Raw genomic sequence first — 20,222 nt, forward strand, 5'->3', positions numbered from 1 at the left:
CACCTCGCGGACCGTTCCAGCAGATCGGGATGGACTTATTGGGGCCTTTTCTACGTCGACGTCCGGGAATAAATGGATCATCGTAGCTACGGACTACCTCACCCGCTACGCCGAAACAAAAGCCTTGCCCAAAGGCAGTGCCGCCGAGGTAGCCCGATTCTTCGTTGAGAACATCCTCCTGCGTCACGGTGCCCCAGAAGTCCTCATCACCGACGGAGGTACAGCCTTTACGGCAGAACTAACTCAAGCCATCCTGCGATACAGCCAGACAAGCTATCGCCGGACCACCGCCTACCACCCGCAGACGAATGGCCTCACCGAGCGCCTAAATAAGACCATCGCTGACATGCTGGCAATGTACATACATCGACGTCGAACACAGGACGTGGGATGCCATCCTTCCGTACGTGACCTTCGCATACAACACGGCCGTGCAAGAAACGACGCACATGGCGCCGTTCCACCTGGTCTACGGTAGGAACCCGGCAACGACGCTTGACGCCATGCTACCGGATGTCACCGACGAAGAAAATCTCGACGTTGCCACCTATTTGCAGCGTGCCGAAGAAGGTCGACAGCTCGCCCACCTGCGCATCAAGAACCAGCAGAGGACCGACAGCCGAAACTACAATCTTCGACGCCGCTACGTCGAGTACCAGCCCAGCGACCGTGTTTGGGTCTGGACTCCGATACGCCGACGAGGACTTAGCGAGAAACTGTTACGTCGCTATTTCGGACCCTATAAGATAATCCGACGTATTGGCGCACTGGACTATGACGTCGTGCCAGACGGCATTTCGCAATCACAGCGGCGCCGCGCACGACCTGAAGTCATCCACGTGGTTCGTCTTAAGCCTTTCTACGCCCGCTGACGAACTTAGGTACTTTGTTACTTTGTTATTTTTTTTTCCTTTATTACGCGTGGTTTTGTTTTCGCTTTCACATTTGTTTGTAGCATCGGGACGATGCTTTTTAAGGGGAGGGTATTGACACGTATACATGTTTATCTTTCACCGGTGGCAGCTTTCCACCGGCTAACAAATGTTAAATGGCATCGCTCGGCGCAGGACGCGCCTGTATCGGAAGTTTGTAGAACGTTATCGATGCTTCTTCTCGTTGCCTGTTTTCACCGACGATTATGTTGTCTGATTGTATGACCGACGCTAATTGTCTAGAACTTTCTGGAAGACACTGCGGGTACCAGGGATTAATCTGGAACATTCGATGACTCATGTATAAAAGCCAGCGCGTTTTGCCGCTGATCAGGGGTGCGATTTTGTACGCGTTCCAAAATGGAACGGAGGCGTTCCGTTCCATCAAGCCGCACACGATTGGTCAATTTGAATCGTGACGAACGCCATGACGTCAATTGTGACGTGAACCGTGACGTCTTACTGCTGTCAATCATTCCGTGTCGTCTGCTAACGGACGAACGCAACGGAACGGTTGCCGAGTCCGTCCGTTTCGATAGAACGGATTAGAACGGCTACCAGACGACTTGGATTGGATTAAAACGTAAGCGCTTGGGACAGTTATCCTCTTCTGTATCCGGTTCAATCCAAATCGGCAGTCCCAACAGTTGGAGAAAATGGCGTTTCCTTTCTCTGCCGTGTGTTTTCGTGTCGCCTGTGCGGCTGCTGCAGTCGCGCAGAGACGACGACCCGAGGTAGATGATGCATTTGAAGAGCTGACGGAGGAAGAGTTCCGGCAGTATTTTCGTCTGTGCAAACGAACAGTGCGTACCTTGTGCGACGAGCTTGACCCCATCATTGGATGCCAGCGAGCCAGTGGCCTTTCCACTGAAAGGAAGGTGTTGTGCGCGCTGTGATTCTTCGGCACCGGAAGCTTCCAGAGGAGCGTTGGTCGCGAGGAGCAAATTGGCGTGGCGCAGTCGACCGTGAGCAACACCATCCACGAGGTGACGGAGGCCATCATTTCCGTGTCTGCCCGGAAAAAGTTGGTGGACTTCTCATTGACACCGGCTGCCAAGGATGAGGCAAAGGCGGCGTTTGCGCGACGCGGTGCCATTCCAGGCGTGCTAGCGTGCGTCGACGGCACGCTGATCGCCATTATGAAGCCAGAGGGACTCAGCCCGGCCGACACGGCGAGCTTCATGTCGAGGAAGGGCTATTACGCCCTAAACGTCATGGTCGTAAGTACCATTGGAAGGTTTACTTCAAACTGTAGCTACCAATTTTACTCGCCCTTTTATCGTTCAGTTTAATGTCCAAGCTTGCATAACTAGTAATGTAACGGTTAAAAGAGGATACGCGGGGAGCTGTGTACGAGCTCGTTGAAGTCTGAGATGTCAGCGGTAATGATGAGTGCCATGTGTTTGTGTACATGAGCCGTTTGCTGTTCCAAAATTGTGTTTTCGTTCTGGCGTGCATACACAATGGAGTTGTGAATTTTGGAGGTATTAAGGAAAATGGGCAGCAGTCGTAGCAGAAATCGATACAGGAAGATACGATGGAAGCATTTTGAACACGGAAGTATTTGCATCCATTGCACCTGCTGGCTTTGGCGTGCATGGGTGTTGTTGCGCAATATTGTGCCTCAAGTTTTCATTTAGCTATCAATCAGTGCAAACCATAGGCGTGAACACAACGAGGGGGGGGGCGCATTGCCCCCCCCCCCCTCAATTGCAAAACCCTGTCCACGCCTATGACTAAAACAGTGTAGCGGCTTGTACCAGCGTACATGCATGTATTGTTTTCTGCATATGAATGGCAAAAAGGGATTTCGAGCATATCTGCAGCGCTATTTTGTATTGGTCCCCATTGCAGGTGTGCAACGCAGAACTTCGCATTCTTGTTGTTGATCCCCGGTTCCCTGGTTCGTGCCACGACTCTTGGGTGTGGCAGCACAATCCACTGCGCGCACGCCTAGCCGCACAACTGCAGCCTGGCGAGTATCTGCTTGGTAAGTATTCGTAATGCGTACCCCTAACTAGGGCAGAGCACTCAGCTGTCATTTTTCTGTCACAGGAGACTCGGGATATCCCCTCGAGCCGTGGCTGCTTGTACCTGTACCTGGCAGTCATGCCGGCACCACCTCCGAAGGCCGCTACAACCGGGAGCACGCATCCATGCGCAATGTTGTGGAGAGATGTATCGGGGTGTTGAAAAGCAAGTTCCGCTGCTTGCAGCACTTTCGGACACTGCTATACAGCCCCGATAGAGCAGCGCGAATCATTTACGCATGCATTGCTCTCCATAACATTGCCTTGGACGCGGGCGATTGGTCATTGGACGATTATGGTGGGGAAGTGCCACCAGCTGAGGAGCCAGAGGAGCCTGGAGACAGCCACGTGCTGGCACCGCACGACGTGTTCCTCAGAGGAAGGCAGCAGCGCAGCGCCGTTGTCAACCTTTTCTGAAGGACACTGGAACAGTGAGTTTTCATAATACATAATTTATTGATACAAATTGCAGTGCCCCTAGGCTATCACATGGCAGTGTTTGTACAGTGGAAAATATATTAAAGAATTTGTATACACATCCAGTGCACCTCCATACAGATGGCCAGTCTTCCTAATCCACAGATCCTACAGATTATGATAATTTAAACACTAACGAAGTAAAATTATACAAAGAATCCTTTAAAAAGAATGCAACAGCCGCGGACTCCGAAACATTTGTACCCTCTTCACTGTGCAGGAGTCTCCAAGGCTGCCACTTATTAACAGTGGTACTCGTGAAGCAGTCGTAAGGCCATGCGTTATGCCCCTTTATCTGTGAAGAACTGCATTTGCTGCTGCTCCCAAGCTAGCGTAATGTGCAATATGCACATCACAAAATGCTTCTTTCCTCGTCAAACATTATAAATACGATGCTACAGTTGTAAAGGCGATTATTAGGCACCAGCCTTTTGGACCGGCCATTAGTTCAAGGCCCGAGCTCTCAGCAAGAGCGGTGTTTCTTGAGGAGAGCTTAGGAGGGATCGACCCACTAGAAAGGGCTGGAGAACATGACTCACTATAACATTCGTATCCTTAGCTACACAGCAGCTTGTATGTGTTGTGTGCATCCTATGATATGCAACTTGCTGTACATGTAGATGCAGCAGTTGTTACTTTCTACTCATGTGGTTGTTTTGCCATAGTTTGTGGTTACAGTAATGGGGAATTGGCACAAAGTACTTCTTTCCTAGTGCAACATGAATTGGCAACATGAAACTTGGTAGCAACGTTAAAGTGCAGCCTTTTCTTTAAATATCATATGAAATGGAAACATCGCTTGACTCATCATAGTCATGATAGACTTGATGGAAGCAGTACATATGATCGGCACTCTGCGCACATGGTCACCTGGTCACCATCAGAAAAAGGTTCGCACAATTTTCATAAAACACACCAGAATGATCGCAACCGCCACATCCTGTGCATTCGGACGCTCGGTGTACATTGGTAGGAACGAGGCAATATGATTGCTAGCCACCTCTTGTGCTAGGTGTATCAAAACTTCTGTGCAAGCATGAATACGCAGACAAGGCAAGCAAGTAAAGCGTAATGAATGCAGATTCAAACACACAAAAATATACCGCTGTGTGTTGTGACATTACATTCGTCACATCATGTCCAGATAGGTAGACGTAAATTAATGTAAAAACACATAAAATACAAAGGTCAACTTTATCACACGCTATGACTAGTACATCACGAACCTTGTAGTACAACACACTACACGTAGCAAAGCATGTGAGAACATTGGAGCATTAGCATCACCCAATTTGTTTTCACCACGGCACATAAAACTTGCAGTTACATTTAAGTGACCTTGGAAGAAAGTATGACTTTGACAGGTACGTCCGTTCCCTTCTCAGTGTAAAGAGTAACTGGCTAGAAGCATTCATTTCTCGACAGCAATTGTAATGCGATGCTAAACAACAGGTGAATCATAATTGTAGAAAGGTGAGTGCACTTGCCAGCTGTGATGAAACATAAATTACATACAACATGAATAATTGGCTCTGCCATCTCGCAGCACCCAGAATGTGTCACACTTGAAACTTATTCTTGCAATCACTCACTTGGAACGAAAACTAGAGGAAAACAGTCACCGGCGTGGTGAAATGATGATGGCCATATTCATTTGTGAAACTATGCAACCTGAAGAGTGACTAGTTTGGTGCTCTGAAAAAAGACCATATTGTAGTTGTTGCACCTTAGCCTCACTGTGCCGAAATGAAAACATCACAGTGCAAACACTATGCGGAAACGCTTCATAATGAGTGCAGTAAGATACAACACATAGTGAAGCAATATAAATATCACAGTAGAAAACCCATACACAGAAATCTACAAGTACTTGTAATGATTCCAGTGTGAATGACTAGGCGCCTTCGAAATATGTAAATAAAAAAAAGCACGCTGGCGTTGCAGCTGGATAAGCAGAAATAGAAAGAAGCAAATACTACAGAACAAAAATGGACGCACGCATTTCGCCTTCCTTCCAAAAAGTGCTCCTGTATCACTCGTACAAGGCAACAAGGAAACTTAAACACTAAAACTCAAAGTGAAGCAACAATTCATGCCTCAAATGAAACTTCTAAAACTCAAACAATAAATAAATTAAATAAACTGAACTCATAAAACACAATAAATGAATAAAACGAAATTGAAAAAGTGAAAATAAACAATAAATTAATTCGTCCTTTGTTGTTGCAGGTGCCCAGCTATGTCGCCTGCCATAGAGCGCACCTGCACCAGGATACCCTCCTGCGCCGCTGCCGTCCTCTCAGCCGCGACAGCCATCCTTTCTGTCGTGACAGCCGTCCTCTCTGCCGCGACAGTGATGCGGGTGGTTTGTTCTTCAATCCTCTGCAGCGCCTGGAATGAATAATCGTGGTGGAACTGTTTGCATGAGTTGCTGATTACTCGCAACCAGCTCATGGCTGGAAGCTGCTGTTGTCAAGAATTGCAACGTGCACAACAATTCCCTCCCTGTTGAAGAGTCACTGGCCTGATGGCATCCTTTGGCAGTGTCAAGCTCGTGTACAAGCTATGCCCTCTTCGTTTGGACAAAGACCTACTGGAACTACTCTTCTGTCATCTACTCAAATGCATCTCTTACCACCAAACAGCCCTTTTCAGGGCTAACCAACCTTTTGCCCGGCGGTTGATCGTTGGCAAGATACGATACCGAACCCTCAATACAACGCACATTTCTTGTTTACATCCCGAGTTGGTTTGTTTTTCAGATTCATGATTCACTTATGATAACAGAGTATAAAGAATATTTGTCTTTCGTGTAAAATGACACCAAACGATCTACCAACCTGGAGCATCTCGTCGCCCTGTTCAAGGCTGCGGGCGCACTGCGACGACATGGTTGTGAGGGTGGCCACCCGTCGCGGTCGCTGTCGGCGTGGTGGCCGTACAGGACGCTGCAACACTGAAAGCATGCATCATTTTCTACCAGTTGTACTGCATTTGATGGTATGCATAAAAGTTGCTATGGCCATGTTATTATTGGGCTAGTTCAATAAAATACGAGAGTTTCTTGTCTCTTAACAGCTTGAGGATCAATAACTTACCAGGTGCAGCGGCCACCCTTTCTGAGTCCGATGCACCGCGTGGTGGATCCTCTGCCGCTGTAGAGTAAACACATTAAAAGTTTACGAACTGCACACACATTTGGCGATCATTCAAACACTCATTCTTCTGATGCTTACGTGTCGCCGTGCTCCTCACATCCGCAGCCTCGACGACGACCTCCATTGCAGCAGTGGGAACGTCGGCCTGCTGGAAAGTGTCATAACCGTGTCCCTTCACTATGTGGCTATTCGTTACACTGGCTATGTTACAAGTTTCGTACTACACATCTGTGGAAATAATCTGCAATTATTGAGTGCTTAATGGTTCCCTGCATTACCATCCTCCTGCACTTGCCTGAATGCATTTTATTTCACTTAATCCCCCTTTTCCGGAAAGCGCCGCCAACTGAGATTCTAGTTGATTAACCTACCTGCTTTTCCATTCTCTCCTACGCTATTTTCCTGTTCACCAACAGTGTCGCGTTTCGCTAAAGGTACCACTGGCAGATAATGGCAAACTCTAAGTTGGCACCGTTCAGGAACCCATGATATTACGGCGGCAGTGTGCTTACCTCTTGGTAGGGGAGGTCGGCGACGCCACGCAGGCGGACCATACCCGTCAAGTTCAGTACTCGGCCGTGGAAGCCGGGTGCGCGGCCCCCTCCAGTGCTTCTGAAAATACACACCAATGCCGAAGGACAAATCGCCCAGACCATTTGACGGTCACTCACCTTTGCACTTGGGCAATTGCGATGGCGTCGCGGCGGGCCTCGTAGACCTGTTTGCGCCACCAATCCTGCCATTGGTCCGCTGCTTTTACCACGGGCCCTTGCTCGTTTAGAACGTCGGCCAGCTGCTGCCACAGCCGTCGCCGGTCGCCAGCGGTGAAACCCAGCCCCAGCTCGTTGGATCTTGAAGCCAGCTGGGGATGCTGCTCCATAAACGAGAGCACAGTCTCCCGCTGGCCCTCGGAAACACGCGGTCCCTTAACAGGTGCGCACGCTGCGACGTTCTCCGCCATGGCTCTCCCATAGAATGAAGAACGGCTCTCCGCACGCAACAGGGACGGTATTTTGTAGCGATGACTTTAAAGTAATAGTGCCTTTTCGCGCTTATCGCGCTTTGTCAGTGGTCAGAGCGACGGTCCGCTCGCGTTATCAACGGGATCAGCCGGCCGTGAGCGGTGGATGATAAGACTATTCCAAAATAAGACATCGCTACAAAATCGCGGCCCTGGGCCGGTATTTTGTAGCGATGACATTAAAGTAATAATGCTCTTTCGCGCTTTGTCAGTGGTCAGAGCGACGGTCCGCTCGCGTTATCAACGGGATCAGCCGGCCGTGAGCGGTGGATGATAAGACTATTCCAAAATAAGTCATAAGACATCGCTACAAAATCGCGGCCCTGCTCGAATTAACCAGCCGCTTCAAAAGCCGCGCCCTTTGCTTGAAACGGAGTAGTGGCTAGCGCAACCGCTAAACGTTTCGCAAAACTGCGACACCATCTAGCGCCATTTCAAGACATTAACCGCCATAATATGTTTAAGTCGTTCCGCTTTCCAAACTGAATCTTTGAAAACTAACACCAACATATTTTGCTACTCAGTCATAATAGTCAAATATTTCTCAACATGTTAGAAACGCTTCTAAGTATGTTATACGGTCCCTAAGCAGACGTCAAAAGCGTGACGCAGACGTCCACTTCGCTCCTTGGTTCTTTGCTTCCTCTCGTCATCGCGAACATGGCGGACCGCCTATTTCGTGACGTAAAGAACGAACCGCCTCCGTTCCATTTTGGAACGCGTACAAAATCGCGCCCCAGATTTCGACGACCGCCGACTGTGTTCGCCGCTTTCGTTGTGCTTCGAGTGTAGCTTGCTTTTGTGGGCACAGGTTCGCCCAATAAAGAATTAGTTTCGTCATACACAGTTTTACGACTGTTTACTTCAGCGTCACTACTACGCGACAATACAATGAAAAAAGTGTGGTTCAAGCAATTTAATACAGGAAAAATTATCGTTGTTGCACAACTGTAAGGAATGAAGTAAGTAATCAGAATCCAAGTGACTTAACAACAAGGACGGTATTGAGCGGGAGAGTAGCTGTGTTCCATAATTTGTGCTTGCGCGGGGTATGAACCAGGTCGCATTATGACGAGTGTTGTATTTTTTAAAGTTCTTGCGTAAGCTAGATAGGTGCTCAATAAAGTGCCTCCCTGGCTTTCTTTCTGTGAGGTACCGTTGCAAGAGCAGTTCATTGAACAGCAAGTTTACAGGACAAACTTGAAGTTTCTTAAAAAGAGGTTAAGTGTGTGCGTCATAAGCCGAGTTGCTAATAGCACGCACAGCTTTTTTTTTTTTTGTAGTAGAGAAAGTTTAGTAATGTTTGACCCAGTTATGTTTCCCCAGACAAGGTGTCAGTATTTAAGGTGTGAAAAAAAGAGATAGTTATACACTAATAATTTGACGGAAGTGGGCAGAAAAGAGCGTACCATTGCAAGGGCACCCACGATGCCTGCAAGTTTACCGCTGAGCGAATCGACATGTTTATTCCAGGTAAAATGTTCATCAAAAATGACGCCAAGGCATTTAACTGAGGAGGTTACATCCACAGTTGAGTTTCCAATAAATATACGGTCAGTAATATTAGCCCTAGAATTTTTCGGTTGAAATAGAATGGCTTTCGTTTTGTTTGTGTTGATGGTTATTGAGTTTACTTGACACCATGTATTAAGCTTATTTAATGCTGAATTTGCGCAAGTCACCAGTTCACTACAGCTTGCAGACCTAAATAATAAGGTGGTAGCGTCGGCATAAATAATATATTTAGCCGCTGAAGTAATGTTTGTTATGTCATTAATATAAACATTAAATAATAGTGGCCCAAGAATGCTCCCCTGAGGCACTCCACTTGTTACTAAATTAAGATCTGATGTATGATTTCCTATTACAACCTCTTGACATCGGTACTCCAGATAGCTCTTTATTATACTTAAAAATACGCCTGTAAAGCCATAGGTTTCGAGTTTTCCTATTAGTGTTTCACGGTTAATACGATCCAAGGCCTTGGAAAAGTCTATGAATACCCCTAGTGTTAATAACTTTTGTTCAAATGCGTTAAGTATAAATTCTTTTTTGAGTTAAGAGTGCCTGTTCCGTTGAACGTCCTTTCGTGAAACCAAATTGATCGTCGGTAAGGATGTGGTGTTTTTCACAAAACGAAAGCATTCTAACGTTAATCAATTTTTCAATACATTTAGAAAAGACCAGTGGGATCGATATAGGTCTGTAATGGGATAATAGGTTCTTATCACCGCCTTTAAAAATAACAGTAACTTTCGCTACTTGCAGTGCTTTTGGAAATGTACCACTTAAAAATGCGAGGTTAAAATAAATGCTCTAATACCGGGGAGATAATATGCATGACATATTTAGCAGGGCGAATTTGCAAGCCATCAACATCAGTGCATCTACTGTTCCGAAGAGTTATGAATGCATTATATATCTCCTGAGCACTGGTAGGTGTTAGAAATGCACTGACAGGATTATTAGATCTGAGATGGTCTAAGCTAGTAGGATGATCAGGGCTGTTTATAGGAGAAGTGAAGTAATCATTAAACGAATTTGCTAATGATGAACCTGACATTGGTGTGCCATTTAGATTTATTTCATGAGACTGTTGCGCATTCCGGTTTACTCTCCCTAGCTCGCTATTTAGCCTTTGCCAGGTGAGGTCGTTACGTTTCATTATCTGTGGATTAAATACATTGTGCATATAATTCTTTTTAGCCTCTCTGAGCGTATGCGTCAATTTGTTTCTGAAAGATTTAAAATTCTTGAAGTCGTTTGCGTCTCTCGTTTGCAAAAATTTTCTATACAGTCTATCTCTTTGTTTTATTTGGGATAGAAGGCTCTTTGCAATCCAAAGTTTTCGTACTTTTCTGTTGCGTGTTATCGTTTTATTCAGAAAATGCTTGATGTAAGTGGATTTAAACAGATGTAAAAAGGAGTTATAGGCTAAACCAGGATCAATTTCATTGTATATTTCCGACCAGTCTATGTTCAGTACATCTCCTTCGAAATCGTTCTAGTGAAATCGGATTGATATCTCGAAATGAGATTGGTTCTTCTTTATTGGATAAGAAACATGGTTTATGTAGGTCAGTGATAAGAAAGATTGGGAGGCGATCACTGATATGTACGCCAATTACGCCTGAAAGCAAACTGGATGTGGGGTAGTTTGTGATGAAGAGGTCGAGTAACGTCGCAGTGTTGTTTTGGACACGAGTGGGCTCATTAATAGTGTTAGTGCAAGCATTTGACTCGAGCACCATTAGGAAATCACGCTGTGTCGGTGATGCCTGTAGTAAGTTTATGTTCATATCACCACCTATAACTAGCTTTGGTTCAGTTTCGTTTGGCCAGCTAATAAATTTACCCAGGAATGCAAGGAATGCCGCTCTATTACCATTTGGGGGACGATATAAAACAGAGAAAACATTGTCACCGTTTGATACCGTTAGGATTTCAAAATCATCAGTCATTTCAGAGTAGTCAGCAACGATATTCAGTTTCAACCAATTCTTGGCGATGAGTAATACACCGCCCCCTTTTTCACTGCTCGGTTTAAGAAATGTGTGGTGCAACCAGCAACCTTAAGTACTTCGTAATCATTTTGCTACAAGGTTTCAGAAATGATAACCACATCACATGTGAAGCTAAAACGTGAAAATAAATCATGCAAGTCGTCTTCTTTGTTCCGCGCAGACTGTGCGTTTAGATGAAAACAGAGACGCCTACTTCTGCAGCCCTTAAGCGAGCACGGCGCAGAACGCGCGTTTGTTCTCCGCCGTGCGTTCACTCCCCGTGAAAGAGGCGCCCCTCGCGCCCTTTCACTCGCACATACAGCGTTCGGCGCGCGGCGACGATTTCTTCTCCAAATGACGTCATACGGAACCTCACGGCGACGGCGACGGCGACGGCGACGCCGACGGCAGAAATCTGCTTTTGAGTGTCCATATAATTGCTATCGCAATAATAAAGGTTAAGCTAGACTTCATTGTTTTATGTAACGTGCATACATCTATCGGAGTTAGGAATTTCCCCGCCATATCTGCCGATTTCAACTTGAATGCGCGAAACAAAGCCGCAAGAAAGTGTTTGTGCTATTTTGTCAATGTCACTGACGCAAGTGATGCGCAGTACTCGCGATGTGTCCCTTTTACGCGCAAAGATTTTTCCGTCTTTGGTCCAGGCGTATTTCCATTTTGCCTCTTTCTTACGTGCAACAGTTTAGCCTAAAAGCTTCTTGAGCGTCGGGCATAGATGCTCATTTATAAATACCATATTATGCCACGGTAGCAGAAGATCAGATGTTTCCAGTCGTTTCTTGCGTGCTTTATCAAACACTGCGTTTCGCTTTGCGTGATGTCTGAACTGCACTGCCATATTTGGGCATCCTTCGTTTTCTCCAATGACACGATGGCACACATGTATATCAGATGGTGTCATCGGCTCTTCTATCACGTCCCCGATTTTGCTCAGTAGGCCCAAAAGGTTCTCGTTTTCTACGACTGGTATGCCTTTTACCTCTAAGTTTTTGTTTCTGGAGTATTGTTCGATTTCAGTCAACCTTTGTTCAGAGTCGCACACGAACTCTTTTAGTGACCTGCATTCGGCAAGCAGTGTCACATTTTGATTTTATTGCGATAGCAATTATATGGACACTCAAAAGCAGATTTCTGCCGTCGGCGTCGCCGTCGCCGTGAGGTTCCGTATGACGTCAATGGAGATGAAATCGTCGCCGATAGATAAGTGGTTCTTGAGGGAAAGGGAAAGGTTGGCGCTATCTTCTGCAGCCCTTGAGGGAGCACGACGTCAATGGAGATGAAATCGTCGCCGCGCGCCGAACGCTGTCTGTGCGAGTGAAAGGGCGCGAGGGGCGCGCGCTTTCACGGGGAGTGAACGCACGGCGGAGAACAAGCGCGCGTTCTGCGCCGCGCTGCCTTAAGGGCTGCAGAAGTAGGCGTCTATTTCCTCCTTTACAATCACCATATATGTAGGGCAAACGCGCCTTCTTCCGACGCGCGAGAGGCCGTGGGGGAGGGGGGGAGGGAAGGGAGGCGACGTTTAGCTGCGGCACCAAGTGCCTATTTATATCAGAGGCTCCGGCAACAGTAACCAAAGCCGCACGCATTTTGAGCGAACGCGGGCAAAACGCCGACGGCGTCGACAACAGCTCTGCGTGTTGCCGGTGCTGCTGCATGTCCAAGTTTATACAGCTGATAAAGCTAATATCATTACTCCGTATAGCTCTCTAAAAATTTGCTATCGCAATTGATGCTTCGCCTTTCAGGTGAAACTGCGACAACATTTTTCGGTGCAACGTTGTCCTTTTCAATTTTATAGCAGCATGCGATCACTGCCTCAAATTGTGTGGTGAACATATCCATCAATGATTTGATTTCTTTGAACTCTTCTCGCAGTTCCTTTCCATTGCACCGCGGAAGTCACGTGTTTCTTGTCTGAACTCTTTCACAAGTGTTGCAATTTCGGATGGCATTTTGTTAGATTACAGACACACTTTCAATCCATCACGCTTTCAGTTGGGCAGCAGCAGCGTAAAAAATGCAATAATGCAACCACACTAACCTGTGTGGAAATCACGGGCTGCCGCTGCTGCTGCCAAAGTGAAGGCCAGGCGGAACGCAGGTCCGCCTTTGTAGTCCTCCCGCCTCTTCAGAAGTGAAGCACGTGGCCCAGATTGTGACGTCACCTCAGGAAGCCACGAGCCTATCCGCTGAACGCAAAGTCATCCATCGACCAGATAGCTCCGGGCCGTAAACCAAGGCGATGCAAAAGCGAAGCTTCGTCCAACCTGTGTGGAAATCACAGCGTGAGTGCGTGCACGGGCTGCTGCTGCTGCTGCTGCTGCTGCTGCTGCTGCTGCCAAAGTGAAGGCCAGGTGGAACGCAGGTCTGCTTTTGTAGTCCTACCGCCTCCAGGCAACTAATGGGGCTATTCCTATTGAGTTTGAAGAATCCTAAATAAGATCACTGACGATTACGATACTCCCTTTTGAGAAATTTGAGCGCAGCTCCATAGGTGTTTTCATTTCGCGATGTACTGTTTGGCGCGGACAATCTGTCTTGTGCAGCACGTTGCAAACGGAGCGAAGCGTGGCGCGACTGCCTCATTAATAGGCAGATCGTGAGAGGCAGTGCGTGGATGACGTGCGGGCGCGATTCACAGCAGCCGCCCGCAGTAGACAGACATCCGCCAATGCAGTGCTTTGTTTCCATACAGACGACGCGCGCTACTCTGGCGCCATCTCGTAGCGATCGTCGCCGCAAAGCCCGACTTGCGAGGTACTATGTTTCTATTCTCACGCTTTCGCCATGCCTTCCTCCCCCGCTTTGCTCCTCACGCTCTCTACGCCATCGCCATCTTTCATCTCCCGCTGCGCTCCCCGTTCTTTAATCCTTCGCTGTACTTGTTCGCTTGGATACCAGGTTCAACGCCGACGCTCGCTTGAGGAACTGGCGCCTAACAGCTGATCTCTAAAAAGATGGTGAAGTAACTCTCATCCACCTCTCACGCTTTCTTAAAAACTCTATGCGCGCGTTAACGACAGACCTGTGAACACCTCAGCCAAATTCCGTAGTTGCACACACAGCGTGGTGTATCTCAGCGGACCGCTAGTTTGACATCTGTACAAACACTGTCTTTTCAAACAGAGGTCTGCTCCTCCCCAGTTTTGAGGCGTCCGGCGCGTCGGCACCTGTCATTGTTGACATAGATTATATTCTTATACAGAGCTTCCAGTGGCCCATAGTTGACATGCCGCAAGCAGGATGTTTGTATCTGGGCTTTATTCCTAGCGTTACGGTGTACAAACATCGTCGCAAGTTCCTTCATGAAGCCAACCAACAGGGTGAGGATGGTGGGTTACCACATCGAAAGGGTTATTTTAAACGTAAGGACGGAATTTATGTAAAGACCAAACAATGGTCGCCAAGCATACCTTTACAGTAACCGAGTAGTTGCACTCAGCAATTGTGAGAGCACGGTTCGCATACGCAACATTGTGTTCATAAATACCAGGATTTCATTTTCCCAACATGTCCCAAGATTTCCCCAACTTTCATGTCCAACACCACTGTTATTTGCATGCACTTGGTGGAGGCCCTCGAGTCAAAGTGGCGTAGATTGGTTGGCGTAGTCTGAAGGTGGCGTAACTTCGCGAAAGCCACATCACAACCCAGTGACCAGCTAGAGGGATGTTCACCGCTGGTCAGCCGAAGGGTCAAGGGTGGAATGACGAACGCGAAGTTCTTGACAACGCAGTAAAAATAAGGCCGCAGGACGACGGAACTGCGTAGAGCTCTGACCGTGGACAGCTTTTGGAATTAAACAACAGCACGAACCTTCTCTGGTCGCGGAAGACACCGTACTTTAGGACGACATGATCGAGCATGGTAAGCATGTGCGAGTTCCAAAGCGGCACTTGATGTTAAGCTGACGCACTGCACGGCCAGACAGGCCAAAATTCGTGGAAGAAGTTAATAATCAGGAACAAGATGACGACATCATCCAAAAAGCAAAGACGTGTCTCCTACTTCCATCCAAAAAAGCAAAGACGTGTCTCTATCATCCTCGCGAATGTTGCTGGCTCATTACACGGGCCGAAGGAAATACCATTGAATTTGTATAGACAATTCAAACATCCAAAATCAGTTTCGGGGCAATCAAATGGTGCCATAAGAACCTGACAATAACCAGATTTCAAGTCTAGCGATGAAAAAAATTTAACACCTTGCAGAAAATCTAGGGCATCGTCGATACATGGTATTTGATAATTTGAGCCTAACTTAGGATAATCGACCAGGAATCAAATTTCACAGTGCTTTTTCTTGACAACTACAACAAGTCACGATTCGGGACTGCAGGATGGCTGAATGATACCACGTTGGATCATGTCGTCGAATTGTTCGGTGATCACACAACGCTCAGCAGAGGGCACATGATATGGGTTCTGTGAAAGGTATGTGTGGGATTATGTGTCACTATGATGGTCCACAGTGGGAGTTCAACCTGGCGATCATTTGGCCTGCAAAGTGCAGCTATCTAAGGAGCGGCTAAACCGGTCAAGAAGCACAAGTAGTTTATCGCAGTGCACCTCTTCGTGTTCAGTGTCAATCAGGGTGCCAAACATATTCTGAAGACAGTCAGTCGAACATACAGGGCAGAATGTTTCAGTGCACTGAGAGGCAAGTCGCCCTCTCCATCAAGGCCGAAGATGAAGGAGATGTCTAATGACTGATTGTTGGTAAAACACTCTTCACGCAGCAAGCCCTAACTGTTTGGCAGCAAATGTGTGACGATCACAATGGTAGCATTGCGACGGATAACGAGGACAGCAAACAGCAACGAGGAACTCCTGCCGTGTAAGATAGTGTCGAAGGGCGCAAACAGTACCATACTCTATGAAATACCGGCGCAGGACACAGACACTAGGGTGGCTCTGCAGAGCTGTATGCCAGCATCGTGGGGAGAAACAACTTCTCTGATTCGGTACCCTGCAAAGAGGCACCCTCCAGTGCCCATGAGTGCAAAGGTACGAAACAATAACAGTTACGATGTGGGCTTCTTCGTTGTTCATCTTGAAACAAGCGAGTTGTAGTGTGGAGAGATAATAACGACACGAAAAGGTACAAATACACACCTGTAGTGCAACAAGCACTGATAATCTTTCTTTCCCACCCAAAGCCTAAATAAATACCTCACGCGTTGCGTACAGATAACGTGGAAAGAACAAGCTCTAACGCAGAAAAAAAAAGAAAAGCAAAAAAGGACTGGAAATTAAGAAAGACGAAGCTAGAAGCCAGCGTTACTTCTGCAGGAAATCGAACTCTAGGCGGCAACGCCATCGTTGGCTTCAGTACGCATGTTTCACGAAGTGCGTCGTACGGTACGCTCAGCATCTATGATTAACTCGGTAACGTCATGCATAAATCTACCTAGAATGACTGCGAAACATTTCTTGGCGAACATTTGATACTTTGACAATATCTATCTGCCTATCTATCTGGCTGCCTACGTCTCTGTGCTCTCATGGTCGTTTCGTTAACTTAGCATAATTGGCACAGTGTGACAGGGTGTACGACAAACATAAGTGATAGGTCATGACATAACTGTCATGACGTGCGTGTCATGTAGGTGATGACAAATACAAGCGAAAAAGATTAACACTCAAAAACCACTGAAATGGGTTCGGACGTGGGTAATAAATGAAGGAAACACTAAAGGATGCTGGTAGAAGTAATAGTGATGAGCTTGACTGAGCAAAAATGACAATAGCGCAGCCAAAGAAGATTAACACTCAAAAGCCACTGGAATGGGTTTGGACGTGGGAACTAAGTGCAGGAAACACTGATGGTTGATGGTCGATGTCATAGTTATGAGCAATACTAAGCAAAAATGACAATACCTGGGCGAAAAAAGATTAACACACAAAAGCCACTGAAGTGAGTTCTGGCGTGGGTACTAAGTGAAGGAAACACTAAAAGATGGTGGTAGAAGTCATAGTCACATGACTCAGCTAAAATCACAATAACTCCGCGCATAAAGAATTACACTCAAAAACCAATGAAATGGGTTCGGATGGGGTACTAAGTGAGGGAAAAGGCTAAAGCTTGATGGTCGAAGTCATAGTCATGAGCATGACTAAGGTCATGCTCATGACTATGATTATTAAGGCCTTAAGGTCTCTTAATCTAAGCTAATAGGACACCCGAGGACTCATGACATGAATGTCATGATATAATTGTTATGTAGGTAATGAAAGAGCCGCCTACGTACGTCTTGGTGCTCTCATGGTCGTTTTGTTAACATTGTAGGCTCCTTGTACACTGCTTCGCATAACATCAATTCCCATAGTGCGTGCGATCTGCCATCTTTTTATCTCTACTGGGTAGCATGGCAGCTTCTGTGTGTATTTGTTGATTTTGTGAAGGAAAACTTGGTCTTTTTACTAGCAGAGCTGTTTAAGCTCTTGGTTAGGCCGCGTAGTGCGAACAAAAACTATGGGCCGTTCCTGGAGGTAGTGCAGAAAGGCTCCAATCGCAATGGCACATACCCCTCTGAACTAGGGAAGCTGTTTAAGCTCGAGGATGGTCCGCCGGGTGTACACCGCAAAACCTCCGCCTGGCGATAAGTCACCATGCGTCACCTAGCAATGCTTCGCACCCGCTGCGCCGACTGCGCCGAGCCTCGCCACAGCTGCATGAGCCTTGACGTCATCGCGCGCGCCGCATCGCTTCACCTTAGCGTTGCCGCGGCTGCGCAGACATGGAGCTAAGCCGTGACGTCACTGCGCCGACCCACGGGATATATAGCTCCACGTCGCCGCAACGGCGACACCAAGGCCCCACCGTCTCTGCGCCGAGCATATCGCCGCGAAGGTGGGGCGGTCGAAGAAGAGCAAGCATGGCGCGAAAGCCACCGCGCTACTACTCGAGAGCGAGTGAGACGACTTAGGACCGATCCCGAGCATCGCGCCGTCGAAGCGAGGCTTCGTTGCTCCTTTGGTTGCCGATGATTCCGGGGTGATCTTGTTGAAAACGTGGCAGCGTCTCAAAGCCTAACTTCGGAAAAACTTGGCCGAACCGAGATAAAGCTAGGTGGGGTCGCCAGCTTCGCTGTTTGCCCAGTCTTCGCACCACTGGTGTGAAGCTGCCTCCCCCCCCCCTTTTTTTTTTCTCCGCTTGCGGAATCAGACACATTTTTTTACTGTTACTATTCGCTTGTGCTCGCAATGTACAGCCTTCGCTTTTCATTCAGCATGTAGCTGTTGTTTGTGCTTACGCAACTTTGAAAGGGTGTGTTCTACTTGTTTGCGGAGCCTCCCAATTAGCGAGACATATGCACTAGTGTGCATGGTATCAGCTATTTGAGTTCAGACGCTAGGACTCTTGTCGGGAACGTCGCCTGGCTTTTGGGCAACGTCGACTGCCACACACTCCGTGAACGAGGCGCCAAAGCGGGGCCAAATTCTACAGCCGTCTTATCAGGTTCCGAACATAACCCACGAAACACGGACAATTATTAAGAGGACTTCTCGGGCGCCAGCGAACGCCGGTTGTTGTCCAAAGTCCGAGTCAGAGCCCAGAGCTGTCAAAACACAACAAAATATATTCAATTAAACCAGTTACATACGTACATGTACACTTCGGCTAGGTAGACCACAATGCAATTCAGAAGGGTGTTAGCAAAACTCTGGAAAGTTATTAACAACAAGCACAAATAGTTGAACACGTACAGTACTGAATGAATAGGAACACAAAGTGCACACTCGTATACACTCGTGCTGGTCTTGAGCCGGACGATCTCGACGCAGCTCGAGGCGAATCTCGAAAAAGGCACTTCTTCCGGAAATGCAGGCGCTCGAGGAACTCCTCGGTTAGCTTGCCAGGGAATCCCCTTCTTCTACAGATGGTCAGTCTTCACGTCACATCTCTTCACCGGTGCTGTTTGATCCCCCTACTAATTCCCACACAGCAATTTTATCGCCTTCGCCAGCGCTTATCCAACTTTCTGCTGGAGTCGTGCTCCCATAGTTTGAACAAATCCGGGGAATCTTCAAGACATTCCTTTTCGGCCGCGGCCCCTTACACGTCTTCCAGGAGCGTGGTGACTCATGCGTTGGCACACGCTCGGGCTGTCACCATCCTCCTCTCGCTCTGCTCGCCATGAGTCGGAGTTTGAGAGGGTGTTTCAGCACGCCGTCTCTCTGTTCTCTCCCGATGCCGTAACCTTCGCGTATCTTGCCGAAGCTTCTAGCAGAGAGAAAAAAAAAGCCGGTAGATCCCACACCCTGTTGGAATCGATGGTGTGCGAAGCAGTGTGCGGGGAGCCTGCCAAGTTAATGAAACGACCATGAGAGCACCTAGACGTTGGCGGCTCTTTCATGACCTAAACGTTTATTCTTCCTTGCCATGCAGCCGGGGATGCACGAAGGCCAGCTTTCTCGTTCTTTTTTGCTTTCTCCCGCATGTACGGTGCCACCACTGCCATAGCTGCGCGGAGGAGAGCGCCATCTGGTTGAGCTGCAAGGAACCTATAGATAGTGGCATGCGCGGCGCGTGTGCTTCGCTGTGATTAGCCGTGCTTCTCTGGGATGAAGCCTTGGGTGGCGTTTGGACACGCGCCACATCATGTTCAAGACCTGTTCACTCTGCCTTAGTGCTGAACAGTAGCCGCATCCCCTCTATCTCGCTTCATCAGTAGGCCTAATACTCTGATATTAGATCATTGTGGCATGCATTGTCTTTTGTTTCGTAGGGTGATGGGTGAGGGTGTCCAGCACGTAGTGTGCACAAGAAGCAGCTCTGACTTTTCTGGGGAGCACTCCAAGCCAACGCTTGCAGCTGCCGCTTGGGCCGGATCTAGTGCGCGTTGCAAAGTGTCCTCCTTTTCGCCCGGTGAGTCTTTGTTGATTCATACGGTTATGTCGTCGGCGTACATTGTGTAACGTATGTCTGGTATGGGGAGTAGAGCTCTCTGTATGCGACACGTTGCTAAGTTGAACAGTGTTGGGGCAGCGCCTCCTATATTTTTTAATGCCAGCCAGATGCGGCCGATCCGACGGTCCACCACCCTCTCCGATTACCCTTTCTTACTCCCTCCC

General features: G+C 47.7%; 2 protein-coding genes across 3 annotated transcripts; one reads left to right on the top strand and one right to left on the bottom strand.

The window, feature by feature from the left end:
- Positions 1-1,410: 1,410 nt before the first annotated feature.
- On the top strand, positions 1,411-6,179 carry LOC119462436 (putative nuclease HARBI1). Of its 2 annotated transcripts, none has more exons than XM_049672012.1 (4): positions 1,411-2,152; positions 2,787-2,922; positions 2,991-3,393; positions 5,669-6,179. In XM_049672012.1, the coding sequence occupies exons 1-3, from the start codon at positions 2,072-2,074 to the stop codon at positions 3,377-3,379; spliced, it is 606 nt and encodes a 201-aa protein (XP_049527969.1). In that variant the 5' UTR covers positions 1,411-2,071; the 3' UTR covers positions 3,380-3,393; positions 5,669-6,179. The 2 variants fall into 2 exon arrangements, with proteins under 2 accessions (XP_049527969.1, XP_049527967.1); XM_049672010.1 differs by having other exon boundaries at positions 1,413-2,152; positions 2,988-3,393.
- Positions 6,180-6,210: 31 nt separating this feature from the next.
- On the bottom strand, positions 6,211-7,310 carry LOC119461717 (uncharacterized). The gene is made up of 4 exons (XM_037723084.2): positions 7,110-7,310; positions 6,676-6,745; positions 6,538-6,594; positions 6,211-6,395 (listed from the first exon to the last, which is right to left on the bottom strand). The coding sequence occupies exons 1-4, from the start codon at positions 7,251-7,253 to the stop codon at positions 6,211-6,213; spliced, it is 456 nt and encodes a 151-aa protein (XP_037579012.1). The 5' UTR covers positions 7,254-7,310.
- Between the last annotated feature and the right edge of the window lie 12,912 nt (positions 7,311-20,222).

The sequence above is a fragment of the Dermacentor silvarum genome, chromosome 8, assembly GCF_013339745.2.
Source record: "Dermacentor silvarum isolate Dsil-2018 chromosome 8, BIME_Dsil_1.4, whole genome shotgun sequence".
NCBI lineage: Eukaryota > Metazoa > Arthropoda > Arachnida > Ixodida > Ixodidae > Dermacentor > Dermacentor silvarum.